Source organism: Aristolochia californica, unplaced genomic scaffold (genome assembly GCF_029961685.1).
Source record: "Aristolochia californica isolate CCGP_79_NKW_82.1479 unplaced genomic scaffold, dmAriCali1.0.hap1 SCAF_2, whole genome shotgun sequence".
Lineage (NCBI taxonomy): Eukaryota > Viridiplantae > Streptophyta > Magnoliopsida > Piperales > Aristolochiaceae > Aristolochia > Aristolochia californica.
The window spans coordinates 42767117-42789296 of NW_027181881.1; the positions used below are offsets into that span (position 1 = coordinate 42767117).

At 35.9% G+C, this 22180-nt stretch overlaps 1 protein-coding gene across 2 annotated transcripts; it reads right to left on the bottom strand.

Annotated features, from left to right (window-relative positions):
- Positions 1-5810: 5810 nt before the first annotated feature.
- On the bottom strand, positions 5811-21838 carry LOC137956248 (uncharacterized). Of its 2 annotated transcripts, XR_011113230.1 has the most exons (14): positions 21594-21838; positions 11788-11971; positions 11626-11694; positions 11430-11528; positions 11213-11292; positions 10188-11040; positions 9111-9799; positions 8368-8452; positions 8240-8291; positions 8091-8140; positions 7970-8017; positions 7668-7854; positions 7427-7529; positions 5811-6020 (listed from the first exon to the last, which is right to left on the bottom strand). XR_011113230.1 is itself a non-coding variant. In XM_068803645.1 (13 exons), exons 1-12 carry the CDS (start codon positions 21824-21826, stop codon positions 7678-7680), a joined length of 2619 nt encoding a protein of 872 aa, XP_068659746.1. In that variant the 5' UTR covers positions 21827-21838; the 3' UTR covers positions 6701-7529; positions 7668-7677. The 2 variants fall into 2 exon arrangements, 1 of the variants encoding a protein (XP_068659746.1); XM_068803645.1 differs by lacking the exon at positions 5811-6020 and having other exon boundaries at positions 6701-7529.
- Positions 21839-22180: the final 342 nt, after the last annotated feature.

The window sequence follows — 22180 nt, forward strand, 5'->3', positions numbered from 1 at the left end:
GGATCCTTTTCTTAGTTATTCACTGATTGTCATATTCCCGGTCACTACACTTTTTTCGTTTTTTTTCACAATAAAAAAAAAAATTTCTTATTAAGGCGCAGGTTGGATCATTTTTATTTCCTTGTTTCAATTTCAGTACATTCATAGGTTTTTTGCCTGTTTACATAAACACGTATCAGTGTCTAGAGTTAATTCATTATTTTTTTTATAGAGAAGTATTTGCAGAGATTCTGTATCAATTTCTTTATGAAACAGAAATTTTCCAAAAGTACCTACAAAATCATAAACAAAAGTCCCTTCAAATAATCAAATGAAGGATATTGAAGAAGATGCAAAAGAATGTGTAGATCTGGCTCTCGAAGTTCCCGTTTCCTTCGCATTCTCTTCGGTATCCTTCATTTGATTATTTGAAGGGTCTTTTGTTTATGATTTTGTAGTTACTTTTGGAAAATTTTGAGGTTTCGACATGTTTTTTAATAACTAATATTTGAATTTTATATTTTCTTTTTAAAAAATCAAGTTAATGAAATGTGTTATGGACAAAAAAGATTTTTGAAAATTATAAAAAAAATTACTAATTATTTTGTAAGGTGTCTAATTATGTTTAGAAAATTATCTTTTTTTTTTCATGAATAGCAACTTTTCTCCATATTTTTCCATGATGTGACTTGACCACCATAAAGATGAGGATCCAATTGTCCACTACAATAATTAGATGGAACAACAGAGAGTTCCAACTTCTTTTCCATTCCTCACTTGGTTTCTGGATGATCGACTTCTCCACATCCGCAACTTCCACACGCAAGTGTTTGTACTCATCATCACCAAAATCAGCCATTGCCTTCATGTCCTATGGATTCCACACAACGACATCTGGAAGTCTGTCTTTGTGGTTCCTAGGTTTCATCGTGGAAAAATGATCATGGAGTGAGAAACAATGCTACTTTTAAACCTCTAATATGACTATCAAACTTAGAAAGCTTCTTTCCAGACTAATAAACTTAACATCTTTGTATTCACAAATCCATGTGCAATTATTTCTTACACTCCCCCTCACGTGTAGGCACTCTTTTTTGCCTCTCACCCCAAAGTCCCCTCCCTTTTATCTTTCACTTGAGTTCGTTTTACAAGAAGACTAGATTGCCCCCATGAAGATGTCTTCTACGTAAATAAGTAAAATAAAATCCCAAAATTTACATAATAACCTCACCTCTTTAGAGAGACTAATCTAGACCTTTTTGTGTACCAAATTATAGGCTTACTCACATTAGAAATTATTAAATACTCTTGGTTTCTAATACTCCCTTTCAAGTTGGAACATATATGTTAAGTAATCCAGTTTGGTACAAAACTTATTCCTTTCCAAGAGGTTTTGCAAATATATTACCGATCTGCTTTGTAGTCTTGATGTATGGCATAATCACCTTGCCACTTATCACTGCATCCCTCACAAAGTGAAGTTAAATGCGTTGTTTTTTCATGAAAAACAAGAATATTTTTAATAAATATCATTATTTTTTAATCACATTTAAGCACCATAGGGTCTTCAAATACAAGTTTTAACTCTTTCAATATTAATTGTGTTAAAGGAATAGTCCAACATGGATTAATGAGTATAAATATTTTGAATTTATTAGTTGGGAAAGAGACTTCCTAAGTTGGCTAATCATTTTGGGATTTGATTTGTACCAAACTTCACATGGTATTTGAGTCTCGTACCCAATTTCAAATTGTATCAGAGTAGGTACTCATATGTAGTTCTCAACCCAAATTATCCACATGTATAGCCTCAAAGAAGGATTCCACGTAGTCTCACATGGATTAGTGAGTACAAATATTTTAAGTTTATTAGTTGGAAAAGTAGCTTCCTAAATTGGTTAGTCATTTTAGAGGCTTAAAAGTTACCTTGTTTCTCCATATTTTTCCATGATGTGACTTGACCACCATAAACATGAGGATTCAATTGTTCACTATAGTAATTAGACGGGGCTGGAGAGAGTTCCAACTAGGGGTGGCTTCGAACCAAGTCGGCTCGCGAGCGGCTAGAACTCAGCTCGGTGTCGACTCGATTCGATTCGGTAGCTCGAGATCCGGGATTGGCTCTTTTATTTAAACGAGCCAAGCTTGAGATCCGGGATCAGCTCGTTTATTTAAACGAGCTGAGCTCGACCGAATCCAGGTTCGGCTCGACGACTAGCGAGTCAGCTCGTTAACGGGTCAAGTCGGAACCGAGAGCGAGGGGGGGGGGGGGGGGGGAATTTTTTCCTCCCCTCGTCACTGTGGAGCCCCTCCCGTCCGCTGTTGTCGCCGTAGACAGCTGCTCGCCGACCGCCTTTGTAGTCGTCCGTTCAATTTCTTCTTCCCCTCGCCTTCGTCTCTGTTTCTGTCATCGTCGCAGCTGTCATCCTCGATGACAGGTCCTCATCGGTGCCATAACCCCCTTCCCTCCGCGTGGTCTCAGCAGAAAACCAGAAATAATTCCCCTACGCGAATATGATTTTGCACGTGCGAGATCATAAAGTGAAAAACAAAATCCTTAAACTCTCCTTCCTCATGGGTCTTGAAGAAATTGAAAATACATTTTAGTAGAAATAAGTTTCTAGGGACTATTAGTGTCTCATGTTTTTTGTAAATATTTTTCTAATTGAAAATACTTATTAAAAAAAATTATATAATTTTCTAAGTAAGATTTTCAATCCAAGATGGGTTATAAAACCGTATAGAAAATTTTTGAATAAGTATTTGACAGTTGATGTTGTAATATTGTTAACATAAGGCAATTTTCATTGCAATCTTGTGTTTGACATTTTATTTGATTAAAAATTTATCGATAAGTATAGTAATATATTAGATTGATTATTAATTTTTATTTATTTCCCTAGAAGAGGCAGTAAGAGGTCCATTTAACTTTCCTAAGAAAATTTTAAAATATTTCTTGTAATTTTCTAATAAGTCACTAATAGTAATAAGATTTTATTTAAAGGTTTTTTTAGAAATATATATTATAAGAAAAACTTCGTTTTTCTTAGAATATAAATTTTCAACCAGGGGCACTAAGGAGGTCATAGTAAATTTATGGGCAGATTCAAAAATTACAAAACAAGCTAGGCAACATTTGAAGTAAAAAAGATTAATATTGGTGTGCTTTAATCCATTATTGAAATACAATCCTGAACCTCCCCTATCATTCTTTTTTTAGAATGTATGCATAATGGATTATTGAATGTAGGTTAAACTCGAACTCGGCTAGAGCTCTAGCTCGAGTTCTAAATATTTAAATCAAACTCATCTTGAACAAGGTTCAGACTCAGCCGTATTCGATGCCACCCTTATGCCCAATTTTATGTAAAATGTATGCATAATTTTATATACAATTTATTTGACATGTATTTTTTGAAAAGTTTTAAATGAATGTTAAAGCTCGAGCTCGATAATAATTTTAGACTCGGCTCGAGCTCGAGTTCGAAATATTTAAATCAAGCTCGGCTCGAACATAGGTAGGTTCGGGCTTTGCTCGGCTCGATGCCACCCCTAGTTCCAACTTTCTTTTCCATTCCTCGCCAGGTTTTAGGGTGATTGACTTCTCCACATCTGCAACTTCCACACACAAGTGCTTGTACTCATCGTCACCAAAATCAGTCATTGCCTTTGCCTTCATGTCCCATGGATTTCACACAACGGCATTTGGAAGTCTGTCTTTGAGGTGCCTAGGTGTCATCGTGAAAAAATGATCATGGAGAAGAGTTGCTATTCATGAGTAACAAGGTTACTTTTAAGCCTCTAATATGACTAGCCAACTTAGGAAGCCTATTTCCTCACTAATAAATTAAAGATTTTTGTATTCATTAATCCATGTGCGACTATTCCTTAACACTCCCCCTCACTTGTAGGCCCTCTTTTGTGCCTATAAATGTGGATAATTTGGGTAGAAGCCTTCAAATCTTGAATTCAAACTAGCTAAAAACTTGTACACAGGGTAAAACTTCCTATTTTCTGGGCATTTTCACTCTATTAATATATATTTGATCATATCCGGTCTATGACTCCTAAAGTTTAACATAATAATCACTAAATGTTTTACTACCTTGTTTCAAAATTTCAAGGTCATTGGTGATTTTCTAGGCCTTCTTTTGTTTTATTTGCTAACAATGTCTATTTTTCTCTAGCTAGATAACAAAAAGTAAGATCTTCCCAATGCCTGCACTAACACAGTTCAATATCCAAGACATAACTTGATATTTTCTTGATCCCACTTACACTAATTTTTTTTTTCCTTTTTCCAAAAATAAAGATTGGAGCTGTAATAATCCATTCAAGGTAATTTAGTTCATCTGGTATCACAAAGATAATTTTGGTGGGTAGGTGATTTTAACCCCCAGTTTTTAGAAGTCACTTCCACAACAAAACTAGCAGCTTTTGCCATTTTAATAGTTTTTAGTATAAAAAGGTCTAATAACCACAATTATAATCAAAATCAATTTTAAAAAGCTGATTCAGAACATACTTACTAGTGCCAAAAATAACTTTATCACAAGTTTCACTAGATACTCCGGTCAAACAACCAAAAACAAATTAATAAGTTTCAATTTTACCTAAACTATCAACACATGCTAAAAAGAATATAGCAAAAATAATATTGATATAATGTACTAAAAGAAAGATTCGGTCTAAATTTGAGCCTAACACCCAAACATAAGCTCTACATACAGATAGGTTACTATCTATATATCAGGGACCAAATAAACTTCAAAATCTAGCCCTTAGAAAACCACATAGGCATGGCAAAATAAGTGAGAAAAACTTCCTCTTTGAATTTGTACCTAGTCAATTTTTCTATCAAGTCTAGTTGTTGTCTTGATTTCTCAATAACTATTTATTTTTGGATATATTTGAAAAACATTTGAAAAAATTATTGTAGAGTTTAGAAATAAAATTTATCAGTACACTTTTTATTACCTTATATTTATAATAATAAAATATAAAATAAATATATTAATTAATTAAAAAATCTTACCTATTTAACATATTTTTATTAGCGATTTAAGATATTTTCTAATTTTAAAAACAATTAGTAATTTTTTAATAGTTTTCAAAAATATTTTTTTTTGTCGGGACACATTTCATTAACTTTAATTTATTGAAATAAAATATAAATTTTAAATATTAATTATTAAAAAACATCTTCAAATATGATTGATACCTATGATTATCGATTTTAGATATTTTCAAACTTTAATTTTTTTAAAAAAACTTATTTTAGTTTTTAACAATCTTATTTGTGGATTATCTTCTGTTTATTTTATTAAAATATAAACTTTATATATTAACTAATAAAAAATCATATCATTATATATTGAAAAAATATATTTAAAATTTTTAAAAATATTAGAAAAAATTATTTAAGTTTTTTGTAAAATCTCATTTGTTGGTATGTATTTTATTACCTTCTATTTTTAATAAATTATAAAATATATATTAACCAATAAAAAATTATATTCTAATCAATTTAGTACATTGCATTATTGATTTATTATATTGTCAAACATTTAAAATATTAACAAACTCAATTTTATTTTTAAAAAACTTATTTATCGATACACATTTTATAATAAAATTTAATTTTATATGTTAATTAGTAAAATAATTCATTTTAATTCAATGAACACCTTTAATTTGATTAGTCCAATCAACCAACTATAAAAAAAGTTTTTATTTAACTTAAACTATATAACAAAATATAATAAATGAAATCATAAGACTCATTTATGCGTGTACTATCAGATGTGAAACATATTGAGTGTAATATTTTCTAAATTTCACCTTGATTACAAATATTTTCATGATTGTTTCAAATTTTAGTAATACAAAAGCACAAAGCGCCTTATCCCGAAGATAATTCAGAAACCATAAATGAAAATTCTCTCTATTATCCTTTTCTATAGAGCCTAAAAAACACACACCTCTATATTCCCATTCCCAATAGTATGCAACATGAAACCTCAGGAAGTTCCCAAAAGTACCTACAAAATCATAAATAAAAGTCCTTTCAAATAATCAAATGAAGGATACAGAAAAAGAAGATAAGAAGGAATCGGGAATTCAAGATCTACACACTCCTAAAGGAGAAAAAGAATTTGAATCCCAAGACTTTCTCTCAACCCAGACTTTCACGGATCTATTGCTACACTAGTTGTAGGCTCATGGTTAACTATCATATGACATATGAAGCGTTCCACCATGAAAGGTAAAGAGCAATTTTATATGTAGATGAAATCATGAGTAGACAATACCTGTTAAGTGTTGGAATTATGGCTTTGAACAAATGTTTTTATTTCATGAAAATTTAGGACTCATGGGTGTATGGTCCATATCTACTAACTTAGTCAATTGACTGTTCAATACAAGAAACAATCTAGGTACTTAAACTAACTCTTAAATGAGTGATAGGGACGATGTATCTTTTGGTAGTTGGCGAACCCAAAAGGAGATGCATCTCTTCTTTTGAGGGGTAATTGATAAAGACCCTTGGAAACCTGAAGATATCTCTCCATTTTGTTGGCCCTAAGACGAAAGTGTAAGTAACTCTTCTAACTTGGGTCAGACTTTGTTTAGGCAATATTATTTTCAACTTAATTAGATTGATTGAAGCCATGTGTGGCTAAAAAGGAGAAAGCTAAGAAGCCTTGCGGCTGTTGTTGTTAGCCATAAATTATTGTGACAGAAAATCCCATTATGGGTCTTGAGCATAGTGTGCTTAGTGAGTTGCTGCTACCAATCCCTGTGTAGGTTTATGAAGGATCTAGGTTAAAACCCCAGATAGCTGTTGTAAATCTAAGTGAGGGTGTGTCATTGTGAATTGGCTAATATGGTCAATTTAACTAGCATAAGTCTCTATATAGGTAGCACTTCAATTGACCAACCCAAACTTAGTGAAGCTCCAAAGTTAATAAAACATTTTGGGAGATGGACTATCAATCCATAGAATGATTGTGAACCACCTCACTGTTGCCCGAGCAAATTGGAAGTGAACATGTATTATATGCATCAGATTAAACTATAAATAAAAACAATCTGCAGATACCTTAATATGGGTCAGATCTAGGCAAAGAAAACCAGTCAAAATATACAGGTCGAAGCTACATTGCCATATGAACAGAAAAATAAGCTTTCGGTTCTCTAATTTTTGTGCCTAAAGCAAAGGCTCTGAACATAAGACTCTCTTTACATGTTGAAAGAGATGAGGAAACATTAAGACATAATGACCAACAAAAACAAAAACGAATTGAAGAGAAATCAAGCTAGACATGACTGAGGGGTCTTATGGTTTCTTACGTTGTTGCAGAAATAATTTTCTGGTACCATTTAAAGCTCCAACCACGAGAGAAATTTGCTTTCACTCAAAGCCAAATTAATTGAAGGAACTGACCTCAGCAAATCTAGATGGATCCGGCCGTCTCTTAAATCGTTGCACATTAGTTCTGGAACATTGTTCCTCATGTTCCTCAATCTTCAGTTGTTTATGACAACAGCTGGTTTGTGCAAAGTGAACAGCAAGTTTGTTTAGTTCATGTTAGATCACAAAAAAAAAAAAAAAATCTTTTTTTGGTATATGCATAAAAGACTCGATGTACACTAGAAATTTAATTCACCCATACATCACAGATTACCTCGAAAGCATTAAACAAGTTGTACAACAGCTGCAACCCGCAATGCCCCACCTTGTAGAAGGTCAGGAAGCTCATCAAATAACAAAGCTGTACGCCAACCCCACCCCTTGGGAGCTTTCGGTAATAGAGTCCCAGTCTGTTTGATGCTACCAAACACCATGACTTCTCTTTTACATGGACAAACCAACTGCACGAACCAGACACTTGAACGTTACTTCATTACTGGGTAGAGCATAATGCTTATTTTTCTGAAGCATCTGACACAAGCAAACTATAACAGTTGCAATTATAAAACGGCCTACCTGATAACGAGCAGTAACTTTTTCCCGAGTGTCTACATACATATGAGCCTGAGAAACAGCACAACTATCATCAAATACATGAAAGAAACTTTCAGTCATTTCTCAATAGAAAAGGACTAACCTTTCTAAGAGAATCTGTTAATTCTGCCTTCCGACGGTGGAGAAATAATCCTGGGATCCAAAATCATATCAGTTTTTGTAAATTTCATTATGAGATAGAATGACAACTGACAAGGTGCTCAAAGGGGTTAATCTAATTGTGGATAGTACCAAGTGTTCGACGCCCTTGGGGGTCTTCATCGTTAAAAGCTTGTACACTCACCTATAAACCAAAACTGTCAGCAATCACTGATTTTATCCTTCCCCAGTGGACAAATAACAGATCAAATATTTATTACCTTCCACAATGAACCTGCGTAAAAAACTTCAGGTGAATGCTTTACTTGGCCATCAGTAAGCCTGTGTACATCTTCAAATTCCACCCTGAGAATGAATGAAAGCAATATCACAAGAAGAAGAGACACTTTTGACCAAAAATACTAGTGAAGAAAGACCAGATTTCACCACAGCTAAGGAATTCTTAAATGGACCATTTAGAAAATAAAAAACTATTTATAAAAATTACTTAAAAGTAGCAGACAGAAATAAAGACTAAACGTTTTCAAAAAAATTATAATATAGATGAAGAAATAGTTATATATTTTGAGCTTTTACCTCTCGATGATGTTGATTTCTCTTACCATATCTATGAAAAAGGGAATAAAAAGTAAGAAGAGCACCTGACAGAACACGCTTTTTTCTTAAGTTTACATGCACAAGTGATTGACAGACGCCTGCTGGACCATAAAAGATGTGCTAGATAAAGCATGAATTCACTGCAGCACAAGATATTCTCTCGAAGAACAAAGGAACAGACTCATTGAAGTCTACTTCATGTTTTCTTTTTCTTTTCTTTTTTAAATTCCTTATTCTTTTGAACATAGAGACATGTGGAAGTCTAAACTCTTACTTTGATTTGATGATTCCAACAAAAATAAAACAAAATAAAATGATTGCTCCGAACCGCATTGCAGAGCTTGAGGGTTCCTGAAAATGCATGCTGAAATATGGTGTAAACAACTTAGAGACAGAAAACACTCACCCAAAACGAAATGGAGGAAAGCGACGCAAGGGAGTTTTCATATCCAACGTTATTGAGGAACTCTCAACATTATCCCACTCTAAACCAAGACCATGCTCTTGTGCTTCCAACATTTGTACCGGGATACCACTGCTACTAGGAACTGAAGCACTGGCACTTGCTAATCTGCCTTGCATATCTGATCCAAAAGCTCTTTCTCTCTGCTCGGCATGAATAGGAACACCATTACTCCCTTGGCCATGCCCAACCAAAGCTGGTAAGCCTTCAGCAGCAAGATCGCCATTTGGATCAGCTCTGGCTTCTGATTCTTCGTTAGCAAGGGACTGTGGGCAATTTCTGCTGCCCATTCCAAAAGGTACACGAGAGAAAACAAAACGTGTAGGTGGCCATGCTGAAGCAGGCATGAAAGTGGTCCCACGACCAATGCCAACAAGCCCATCGATGGGCCCACGAACATGTACACGCACAGGACCAAAAAGACCGTTTCCATCCCCTTGAGCCTCAGCAAGGTATATCTTCTCCATGTTACCAGGTTGATTGCTTCTGTCTTGGTCTTGTCTGTAATAAGTTGAGTTTGCAGCTCCATGTGAAAACCCATATGGATGTCTACAGGAACATGCCATGTTCATCAGACAACAATTTTTGCAGGTTTCTGCTCCTATTTCTTGCACTCTGTAACTAAGAAGCGTCTGCAGAAAAGCCAAATTTGCAAATCTTGTTATCAACTCTCAGTTGAAATTAACGAGCTACAAAAGTCAAAGATGTACACAGTGGATGGAATATAGACAACAATTAAATAAATCATGAGTCATTTGAACAGTGATTTTTAACAGAAAACATATCATTGAAAGTGTATGAAGCGATTCAATAGAGGTTTAGAAGAATTTAGCAATCAAGAAGGGAAAATCTTCGAGTATTGGACATCTTATATGTTGTTCCAGATTGTAGATTTCTAGAAATCATGCAACAGAACTGCCTACTAGCAGGAGTCCTCGCAACTAATACTAACATTAACTAATACTAATATAAATTGAATACCATTGAAAACAGGGGTACATGTAAATTATCATTTCTGACCTGTAGCCAAAGTCCATCATTTACAGCTTTGCACGGGAACCCCAGTTCTTCCAGATGTTTCCTCACATTTAAGAGTGCCTCAAATGACATGTTACAATACAAAAGAGAACCCCCTTCAAAAATGTTAACAAATGTGTTGTACTCTTCAATATGGATCCCAAAGTTACCCTTAGCTTGACTCTTCACCTGTCTTCTGCTGACTATCCTCCCACCCCATGTAGGAGCAGGCATGCTGCACCCTCCCCAGTCACTATGTGCAACCTCAATGGTTGAAGAAGAAGAACATATAGAAGAGCAGTCCCTAGACTGCTCACTGCAGACCCAAATATTATTCATTGAGTTCTTATTACTTAAATGATAGAGTGGAGTGTCTTCAGATGGCCCTTCCATAGCAGCTGCATTGCACTCACTTCTGTTTTGGATATCAATATTAGAACAGGATTTTCTAATAGAATGTGCATTAGGAAACGAATTACTTATAGGTGAACTTTGTTCCGTCTTGCAGGAACATCTATCCAAAATTTGTTGAGAGTATGCATCTTGTTGTAGGGATTTGGTATCAGAAACCCCAGTATGGAAGTCATCAGAAACCCCAGTATGGAAGTCTACCACACAGTCAGCGAGGTCCATCAGGATGTTATGAGCAGCGTTTTGCATATCATGTAGAGACAAGCTTCCAACCTCAGCCTCTATTAGCTTTTTATCAGTGCTTTCATTGATCAAAATCTTGGCCTTTGGTTGTGAAGTATCATGAACACTTTTGCCTGCCTCAGAAGTTAAAGTGGCTTCTTCTAAATGATCTGCCTTCAGCAAGGCACTTTTGGCTAGCAATACATGTAGCGCCAGTTCAAACCTTTATACAGAAAAGGGGAAATCTATTTGAGAGGCCAAAAAGCATCTTTTCATTTTTATAATTTTTATTATTTTCTGTTCCAAAATGTGAACAAAAAAATTAAATGGTATTGTCCTAAGAAAGAAAGTACAGAAACTAATAAATTCAAATGACAAAAAATAAGGTTTTTTACCGCTTTTCTTCACTAGGAACCCAGAGATCATCTGATGTGAGAAGAGTATGCAGTGTTTGTGAGGAGAGTTTTGGCAGCACCTAACCAATGCAAGACCAGTTTAATAATGACAATATGTAGCTGTCCTCACTCCACATGCTAACAATCAGAGGAAAAAATCCCTGCCAAAATGGATGTAACTTTATTTTCCCAGCAGAAATTATATTTTACCATATACCTCCCTCAACTCCATGGTGGCACTTTGACAGAGGTAACCCCAGCAAGCATTCCTAACACGTTCTCCATGTATACCATAGTCTTGGCTCTCAGCAAATATCTTAATCATAATAAAAAAATTAAAAAATATCAGTAAACTGAAGTCGTCATGGGGTTTTAAGCAGTGTAACAGTCAATGAGATGAGGCCACAGCTAACCTGATAAGCTAGAAAGTTTGAAGTCCAAAGCTCAGCAATTATGAAGTCTGTACAAATTGCACACAAATCCTGCATGCAGACTCCGCAAAATCAGATGTGCATCAAAAGGAAAACAGCTGAAGCAACAGTGATTATAGTGGTTAAATCAAATCAAATTCATACCTGCAGGTCTAGAAAGGATGCAGCAGCGAGAACACGGAATGCATTACTGTCATTAAGTTTAGGGTGATGCCCATACAGATATGCCAGGGATATTGTAACTGCCTCTTCATTCACATTGTCATCATCAATATGCAAAGTTAGCACAGGTGCATTAGCCTCTTTCCAAGGACCATGAAGCATATTTCTGCAAAGCATTAGGAAGCACTGTATGTCAGAAATTAAGCACCGCAACATATCATTGTATCACTCACCTATTGAATAGCTTGCAGATAGTTTGAAATCAACTTGTGAGAAAACAGTATAAGGGGCAGTTTAGTCATTTAATATGGCCAGTATTTTCTAGTGAAGTTACTGTTTTACTCAGCATGTATAGATGTGTCTATGGTTTAATTTTCATGTAATGTGGAGGAGGGTATTAGGAGTTATAAGCTATTATGTAAATGGAGGGTATTTATATCATTGTACCCATTTTCGCTAAACTTAATAAGATGGTAAGGCTCCAGCACAATCCCCTACGAGAGCCTCTCCTTTGCTCTCCTTTCAATAGCTTCTTTCCCTTTTTCCTTTCTTTTTTCTTTTCTCAATTTTTTACTTCATCATTTCACATGGTATCAGAGCAATAGATCCTGATTACAAGCCCATGAAGCTCCTCTCTCTCCATTGAACACAGCAAAGTTATAAAAAAGGGGACTTCAAGGTTTGCCCTTGACACTGTCAAAAACTTGATCTTTTGAGTTCTTTCTCTACCATAACCCTAGGGTTGACGGCTTCTACTCCCTTTTAAGCCGTTTGATGCTTGATTAGAGCCCAAGATGGTCATCTGACTTGGGATTATCCCATATGTCTAGTGCGCAGCTAGTACCGGTTCGAGTTGCCTATGTCATCATCTAATAGGCTCATGTCAGCCTATTTTATTGGTTCTCTGGCAGTATAAAGGTGAAATTGGAAGTTTTTTTGTGAAATTGGCAGTATAATGGGCTCATTTTTTGTGCTTGAGATTGCTCAAACCCTAATTTTTTTAGAAGTAGGTTCCATAATCTGCATAGGTATTTTATCTCAATGAAGCTTGCAGTTACTTTGTTTGGCCATTATTGGTACTTATAACTGATTTTGGTAAATACTCACCCCCTCAAGGGAGTTTTGAGGTTCTTAGGGAAAAGATGTGATTTTGACTATGACAGAGAGGTAGAATAGATAGAATTACCTCAATTGGTCTAAATCAATATGTATTTTTATCTCAAGACCAAACAGAAGTTGAAATTTATTAGGGATGATCCACCAATACCCCTTACTAATGATTGAGATGTGAAAGAGAGTTTATGACTTTCCAAGTTAGAGAATCAAATTATGAATTATGAGATTGTCAAAGAAAATGTGGGTGTCTCTAGAAGCAGCACACAGGAGAGTACGTTGTCTTGAGTTTACGAACTATATGCAAAGTTATTCAGGCTTAAGCGAGGGGACAGATCTATTACAGATTACTACAATGAGTTGTTAAACATTCTGCAAGAGATAAGCATTTTTCATTCCTTTACTATTGATGAGAGGGAACAACGGAAGCAATAGGGGTACCTACATATATCTAAATTTTTGGATGGATTGGAAACATAATTTGATGCAGTTAGGGCACAGTTACTTGCCTCAAACGATGTCCCATTATTATCTACTACTTTTATCAAAGTCATGTGTGCAGAGGCTACCATTACATCCAAAGGGGGGAAAGAGGCTAAAAGTGTAGACACATCTGCCCTTAACACTTATTCAGAGGCGTTCAGAGGTCATGGTGGAAACAGTAGGGATAAAGGCACAAATGGTCCTGGTAGAGGACGAGGTCGAGGTGATAGTAAAGAAGAAAGAAAATGTATTCAGTGTGGCCACCCAAACCATTTCTCTGATAAGTGTTGGAGTAAATTTGGTAAGCCCGCTTGGGCAAATTCCCAAGTTCATAAAAACACTGAGGCTTCCACTGGATCCATAGTAGGTATTGTACCAGGTGCATTAGATGAATTATAGCAGCTTGCGCAGCATATGGCACAATTGACCGTTGCACCCTCCTAAGCATCTGTAGCTCAACCTTCACTCCCTACCACTATTCTTATCAGTTTAGGTACCTCAACCTTACATATGCATCTTCCATCTGCCTGGGTTATTGACTCGTAAGTTTCCACTCATATGTCAAGTATGCCTTCTTTACTCATTCATTTGAAGGAGTCTTTTGTTGTTAAACATGTCAACTGGGTCAGTGTCTTCAGTCTAAGAAATGGGAAAAATTGTCCCATCTTTGTTCATGTCACCTCAATCTGTGTTGTTTGTCCCTAAATTTCCACTTAATTTATCGTCAATAAGTGAACTTCATAAATCTATAAATTGTTCAGTAACTTTTTATCCATCTCGTTATATGTTTCAGGATCTCATGATAAGGAAGATTGGTTCTGCGTGTGAGAGACGTGGAATATATTGGAAGACCACCACAACCTCCTTCACATGCTCTTAATGTTGTAGTTGCTCCCTTCCAGTGGCAACTACGATTGGGACATCCTTCTCTAGCAAAGTTTGTTCAGCTATTTCCTGATGTTTCTTCCAATTTGTCATTTCAATGTGACTCATGTCAACTATGCAAGCATTACTGGACAACATTCCCCTTAGGCCAAGCAAGGAGTAGTAGTTTGTTTGAAATTATTCAGTCGGATGTATGGGGATCATGGCCCATGTCCAGTATCTTTGGTTACAAGTATTTTGTTTCTTACATAATAACTGGGTGTATCTCTTACAGGAGAAATCTGAAGTATTTAATGTATTTCAAAACTTTTATAATGAAATCAAAACCCAGTTTAGTGCATCTTTTCATACTCTTCGCATTGATAATGGATTGGAGTTTATGAATCAAAAATTTGATCATTTCTACCAAATGTCTATGGTGTCATCCATTAGTCTTCACTTGTATTTACTCCACAACAGAATGGGGTAGCTGAACATAAGAACCGTCATCTCTCAAAAGTTGCAAGCACAATGCTTCTTCATATGAATATTCCCAAGTCATATTGGTGACATGCAATACTCTTTGTTTGTTTTCTTATCAACAGAATGCCCTCTTCTGTTCTAGGGGATAAAATTCTCATCCAGTTGTTGATGCCTCTGTCGCTTTATTCCCTCTATCTCCTCGTATTTTTGTGTATGTATGTTTTACATGTGTATTCGGTCCCTCTACAAATAAATTGTCTCCCCGTGCGGTCAAATATGTCTTTTTGAGGTATTCTCAGATACAAAAGGGATACAAATATTTTTGTCTATTAGGAAGACATTTGAATTTGCAAATGTGACATTTTTTGAAGATGTCTCTTTGTTCTCTTCGGGTACTATGGATATTAGCCCACTTTTATAGCTCCAAGAATTGTTGCTCCCACTTATGTGGAGGATGTTCTTAATATCTCATCGGCTATTTCTGCAGATAAACCATTACAGGCATATCAACGAAGACATGTCACTCAGCAACGAGCTCAAGTTCCCTTTCTTGCCTATTCCAAAATCCTCTCCGCCTGCTAATGTTAAGGTAACTAATTTGAATCTCCCCATTGCTCTTCAAAAAGGTGCCCGTAAGTCTACCAAATATCCATAGTCCAATTATATGTTCTTTGATTATTTGTCTAATCAATACAAAAAGTTTGCTTTATCCTTGTCTTCCTACGCCAAGTTTTCTTTTGTGTAGGATGCTCTCATATCCCCTCTGTGGAAGCAAACTATGGATATTGAGATGGAGGCTTTAAGTAAAAGAGATATATGTGTTTTATGTGATGTGCCTCCCAATGCTACTGTTGTTAGATATCGCTGAATATACACGATGAAATACAGAGTAGATGGATCCATTGAAAGATATAAGGCTCGATTGGTTGTCAAATGATACACTAAGAGACCTATGCTATTGATGTATTTGAGACTTTCTCACCAATAGCCAGACTAACTTCAATACGCATTCTGATGTTTGTTGTTGTTAACTAGGTTGGGCACTTCTTCAATTGGACATTAAAAATGTCTTCTTGTATAGTGCCTTAGAAGAAGGGGTCTATATACAGCAACCTCCTAAGTATGTTGTTCAAGGGGAGAGTAGAAAGGTGTGTAGACTCAAGAAGAGAATATATGGTTTTAAACACGACCCTAGGGCATGGTTTGAGAAGTTCAGCCAGGTAATTATGTCATTTGGATTCTCTTGGAGCCACTGTGATCACTCTCTCTTTGTCATGAAGCATCCACTTCGGATTGTAGTACTACTGGTGTATGAAGATGATATTGTTTTATCAAGAAGTGACATAAAGTGACATAAAGGGCATTGAGGAGGTAAAGGTACACCTTGCTAAACATTCCAAACCAAAGATCTCGGTTCCTTAAAATATTTCGTTGGAATTGAGGTTGCTAGAAGCAACTTAGGGCTTGAATTGACACAGAAGAAATATGTCACAAATATATTACGGGAGCATGGCCTGTCAGGTGCAAAACCAATGGAGACTCCTATGGAAATTGGTCATGATGAACATAGTGATGAACTCAAGGACAAAATAGTATATGACAGACTAGTGGGGAAATTGATTTATGCCACAATTACTTGTCCTGATATATCTTTCTCTGTCAGCATGCTCAATCAATTCATGGAGCATTCAAGTAAGGTACATTTAGAAGCTACACAGAGAATAATAAGATACTTAAGGAAGGCACCTGGAAAGGGGTTATTCTTTAAACCTCATCGCCACTTAAAGATTGAAGCCTTCTCAGATGCAAATTATGTTGGATCTAAACTTGACAAAAAATCTACCACTAGCTATTGTGTATTTTTAGAAGGAAAATTGATATGTTGGAAGAGCAAGAACAGAATGTTATAGCCCATTCTAGTGCAAAAGTATAGTATAGAACTACGACTCATATTGTCAGTGAGCTAATATGGGTGAGATAGGTTACTCGGGAATTGAATCTACAAAGTGATGAATCCATGACCATGTATTGTGACAACCAAGCAACCATATTCATTGTGGAGAATCTATTATTTCATGAAAGAACAAAACATATAGTAGTCGATAACCACTTTATTTGAGATGCAGTGATGAGGAAAGAAGTTATTACCCCTTACGTCTGGTCTAGTGATCAAGTCTGTGATATGTTTAATAAAGCCTTAGGTAATTGAAATTTTCCGTAACAAGTTGGGGTTTATAGACATCTACACTCCAGCTTGAGGGGGAGGGTTAGAAAACAGTATAAGGGCCATTTTACGGGGGTGGTATTTTCTAGTGAGGTTATTGTTTTACTCGGCATGTTTAGACGTGTCTATGGTTTAATTTTCATGTAATTTTGGAGGTGTATAATAGAAGCTATAAGTTGTTATGTGTATGAAGAGTATTTATGTCATTATACCCATTTTCACTTAAGTTAATAAAATGGTTAGGGGTCGAGCACCACCCCAATGAGAGCCTCTCCTTTGCTCTCTTTTCAGCAGCTTCTTTCCCTTTCTCCTTTCTTCTCTTAATTCCTTTTACTTCATCATTTCACACAATTAAATAAGTGCTACACATATAGATCATTGTAAGGGAATTTAGGTCTTGTCCTATTACTTAAAGTTCCAGAATAAGGGATACAGCAGTAATTGTCCATATTATAACCTATGTTGACATAATATACATAAGAAAGAGAAGATGGGTTAATCCAGCAGATTGGCCAAACAATATTCCTTCTTCCTCACAAATTATATATTCTTCTCCTTCTTCTATAATCTTAGTTACTGATTCTCTTGGTCCTTCTTGCTCCCTATAACAACATAATGCTCAGTTATTACATGGTTTCGGTGTGGGAATAAATGCTGGTTGTTCTTACATGATCACCTTCTCTTCTGCTCTATGTGATAATTGAATTGGAAAAAACCTGATCTGTGCTGTGCTAGCGGATGACCAGCGTACTCATCCTCCTTTCTCTTAAATTTTCTTTTGTACTCTACCTATGATCTTTTGGGTCAACTGACTATCGATGCTAAAGTATTCCTTCTTTTGATGAAAGAAATTTGCTGCAATATCCTGTTTTTGAACCTCAAAGAGTCCAATTCCCAGTTTTTTATGTATAGTCTTGCCACTGAAGAAGAATAAGTGGTGTGGCAAGGTTTCTTAATTTTTCTCAAGCCCTAATTTGGTGTTCTAAGTGCTGGCTGGTACTTTCACCAGCTATTGGTCGTAAAAAAGTAACTCTTGCTCTTAGTGAGAAAATGAAAAGTATTCATTGAAGTGGTGCCACTATAAACGTATGGCCATGAATTTTCTTTTTTTCTTTTGAACATGGTGAGCGAGAGATTTCATTAAGAAGAAGAAAGTACAAGGAGGTCAAATAAATAAATCCAACCCAAGGAATCAATAAACAAACAACATAATCCCAAACAAGAATTGGAAAAAAAAAAGGGAATAAGCATTAATATAAAGGCAAAACACTCCAAACAACGAGCTGTTGCCAGCAGGAACCAGCCCTAGCTAACAAATATTAGCTGTTCCAAAATATGATTCCTAGTGATGGAAAGCAAACAAGCAATGTCTTCGCCATAGTCAAGAACGTCGAGAAGGCACCTATGTGGACAAGACATGCTAGATGCTCAACTAATGATGACACTGTATGAGTCACCTTCCGCAATGAGAGGGTTCAAACAATAGATGGCCTACTCCAACCTACTCAATCTGCGTCTCACTCAGTGGATATTTTCACCTCCTTCTTAAAACTAAATGTAAGAACTTCCTATATGGTGCAAGGTCCTGCAAATGTGTATAACAACAATTATTAAAATTAGTTATATCCTAGAAGATGTTTTTTAATAGAAAAAAAAAGTTGGATAAATGGATCAGATAAAGAATTTTGGAACAGTTTGGCCTGCTAATATCATGGAGCTGCATCTAAAGACTATCTTCATTTTTTTCATGTCTTGTCTGTGGATTTTTTTCTTTTTTTTTAAAGATTATTTTAAAATTTTCAATAGAGATCCTCCAAAGGGAGAGAAACTTACAAAGAGAAATAGGAATGAAAATGAGAAATAAGTAGAAAAATGTAATCAATATCATAAAAATGCATCAAGAAAAAATCAGGGGAACTTTTTTTTGGAAGCCCAGCTGATGACAACCTCTAAATCGCCTTCAACTAGGAGGAAAGTGAAGTGCTCGGTGAAGAATCAACGACCCTGGAGAAGGGACCCTCAATTATGCTTTTGTAGACTCATAGTAACCAAAAGGCATATAGTAGGCAAGAAATATCTACCTGGAAAGTCCCTAAGTTACCATGGGCCCAAGGTTACCATGGAAGTTGCAGTCAAAGCTGAGCTTGAGCCAGTCACTAGGAAAGGACCAGTCCGTAGGATGCATGATGTTGTAGTTCAAACATTTAACCATTAATATCCAATTTTCTCTGAGATAGCACTGGCAAGCCAGGAAACTTGTTGACGCATACTAAAATGTTATACAAAGCAACCTCAATGACCCTAATGGTTTGACCTACTAGTGCCGTCCTAAGTTCTTCTATTCCTCGCTTACTGACTGTACCAAGAAATAGCTGCAATAGTCATAAGCCAAGACGGCTTGCCAATGTTCTTCCAGGATACCACCCCTGTCTGCTCTAGAAGCGGAAATGATAAAGGGAAACAAAAAGTAACAATCTAGCTTGCATAGGAAGACACAAGATATCAATCATCTCAAGTGAAGTCATTACAGAGCTTTTATTTTTAAAGAGGTTTCACTCCAAAGAAGCCTTTTGCATCACATCGGATGGAGGCACTTTAGGGAAGTGGTTACTTGAAGAAGGGGTTCAACCCCCGAGAGAGAGAGAGAGAGAGAGAGAGAGAGGAGAGGTGGCAAGTATCAAAGTAGACCTTGCTATTTATTGATGCATGGCGCCAAGGAACTGCCTTCTGTCCATTTGGAATCTTTTTATTAATGATTAGCTCAAACTTGCATGATTTGGCAGTAGTTCGCATGCCACTTCTAAAATGCCACTGTTACCAGCAACTTGACAAATTCCGGTGGTATTATCCAGATTACCTACACTTAATAGTCTCAGCTGCTGTATTCCAAAATAACTCCAATTTGAAAGTGGTTTAATTGGAGCCTTCCAACACTTTCTTTAGTGTTGCTCGTTTCATAACAGTGTCCTTCTTGTTTAGGAGTTTCCTTTTTCATATTAGTGTCTTTTAAGGACTTTCCTATTTAGATTACCAGTTTCCAAAAGAAGTTTGGGTTACATAGTACTTGATGTATAAAAGGTTTTAAGTTTTTTTAAGTTCGTAGTTTTATTAGGAAAGTGGGAGTCCCAGTTCTAGTAACATTCTATCTAAAAAGTGACTACGAGGAGGAGACTGTAAAACCCACTGCATGTCCTAGAAAGCACAGATTATCAAGTCTCAAAATTAATGAAATTCGTAGCAATTTTTCTTCATTGCTAGCTGCCATTGCATGACTTTGAAAATCCTTTCAAATGTCAAGTTGCAAATCTAGTGCCACTCAAAAAAAAAAACAAGGTCAAAATCTGAGGCATACATATTTATAGATTTGCTTGCCAATAGTTATAAGTGCAAACATAGTTCTATTTTTAAAATTCTTCTTAGAACTGCACCAATTTCACAATTCTTCAAATGACTGACCTACTTGGAGACAAAGTTAGCTCGAGTATAGCAGAACAGAGGAGAAGGATTCATATCTTACCAATTCCAACATGGTTGAGAGAAGGCTGTAAAAAAATGTATCTCTGGGAGAATTTTGACAGAAACTTGTGTAAGCTAATCACTTCATGATTATTGCTGCATTAATCACATGATGATACGAGAAAATTGAATCACAGCTCAATAAATTTATATTGACCTGGAGTCACCAACTAGATAGGGTGGTTAATTTTGACCACATCGTGGATCAGTTTCAATTGATGAGCTTCTGCTTACTAAACGCTCAACCAAACATGTTCAAACCCAGCTGAAGTTCAACTACCGTGAGAATGAGCTGAACCGAAGTTGATTGAAGAGTTACTACAGCCCTAGGAAAAATGTAAAAGCTAACTACTAAATATTCATAAACATATAAAAAATGGTGCATTTGTAAAAGCTAGAAGATATAAAATACAGATAAATCCATCATGGCAACAGAATTGCCCAAAGTAGGTCAGGGTTCACTACATGAATCTGTTTTCGCTCTTAATTTATCATTTTCTAACTCCATTGCTTGGTTTACCTTCTTCAATACTTTGCTCATCACTATTTGCCATCCTCTACTATACATATCATCCATAAATGAACATCCTGTCCCCTTAGCTGGAACAGTCGTTTATAGAATATGATTCTTCCATATTCCTTTAGAAGATAAGATATTTGCTAACCTTAATACGTAGTATAGTGTTTAGTTAAGGGCAGGAGGAAAAAATATTCACCCATAAGAGAATATTTTCGAATAACAATTGTTTTTATATTAAAAATAACTGATAATAAAAAAATGAAAATTAGTGTCTATAACTATCAAAAGGCTTAAGTTTTAAATTCAATAAAATTTTATGATTTGATAATTTACAATTCAGAAGTCAAAATGATTAAATTGAAAAAACAACGATGTGTCCCTTTGAGATAGATATGGCAGAATAATACACCAAGAATCATTGATGAACATACGAAGGAAAGGGTAGACCAAAGTTGTATGGACAGATCAAGCAGAACACTACAAATGATAAGTTCAGTTAAGCTCATGACAACGAGTAAAAAAAACATCAAACTAAGATCACCAAAGCAGATGAACAAGGAGTAATTGTAGGGGAAAAATTGGTGCCTGAAATAGGAGCTGCGAGATAGTATCAGGCGGTGGAGGTGATAAGTAGAACCCATGGCATTGACCACGACATCTGAGAATACGCCGGACTCGAAGCCCTCAACCTGAATATGTTCGCAGAGAGAAGAGAGATTGCAATCCAGGGCTCTCAGCTCGCCGCGGGTTCGATCATTGTCTCCCATTTTCATGCCAGCATCAGCGAAAGAGCGAGGCTTCGTGTACTGGGAGTTCATAGGTCGGTTTTCGCCTACCGAACGGAGGCAAGAATCAAGATGTGCAATTTCCATTGGAGATTTATAGAGACCTTTGGTTGGCCGGGATATTGGGTGGAATGGAGACGGGTTTGCCAAATTCGACCCACCCGACTCGAACCCAACCTAATTAATTCATATATTTTTTCAAAAAGCCATTTTGTGTGAATATGAAAAATGGCTATCTCAGCCGTCCTATCAACAGTCATGAGACGGCTGAGATAGCAGCATGTTTCGCACCAAATGGTTTTTCATAGAGGATCAATCGTGTAATAACGATATATTAAATAATTATAATTTGTAACTAATAGTTAGCACTATTCTTGTGATCCCTTC

Bases quoted from the DNA above. Each gene is read 5' to 3' on its own strand.
- LOC137956248 (XM_068803645.1), bottom strand. From the start codon at position 21,826: ATGAACTCCCAGTACACGAAGCCTCGCTCTTTCGCTGATGCTGGCATG. The intron at 11,695-11,787 runs GTATGAATTTGA...GTCTGCATGCAG, and splicing joins CATCCTTTCTAGACCTGCAG to GATTTGTGTGCAATTTGTAC. The intron at 11,529-11,625 runs GTTAGCTGTGGC...ATTATGATTAAG, and splicing joins CAAACTTTCTAGCTTATCAG to ATATTTGCTGAGAGCCAAGA.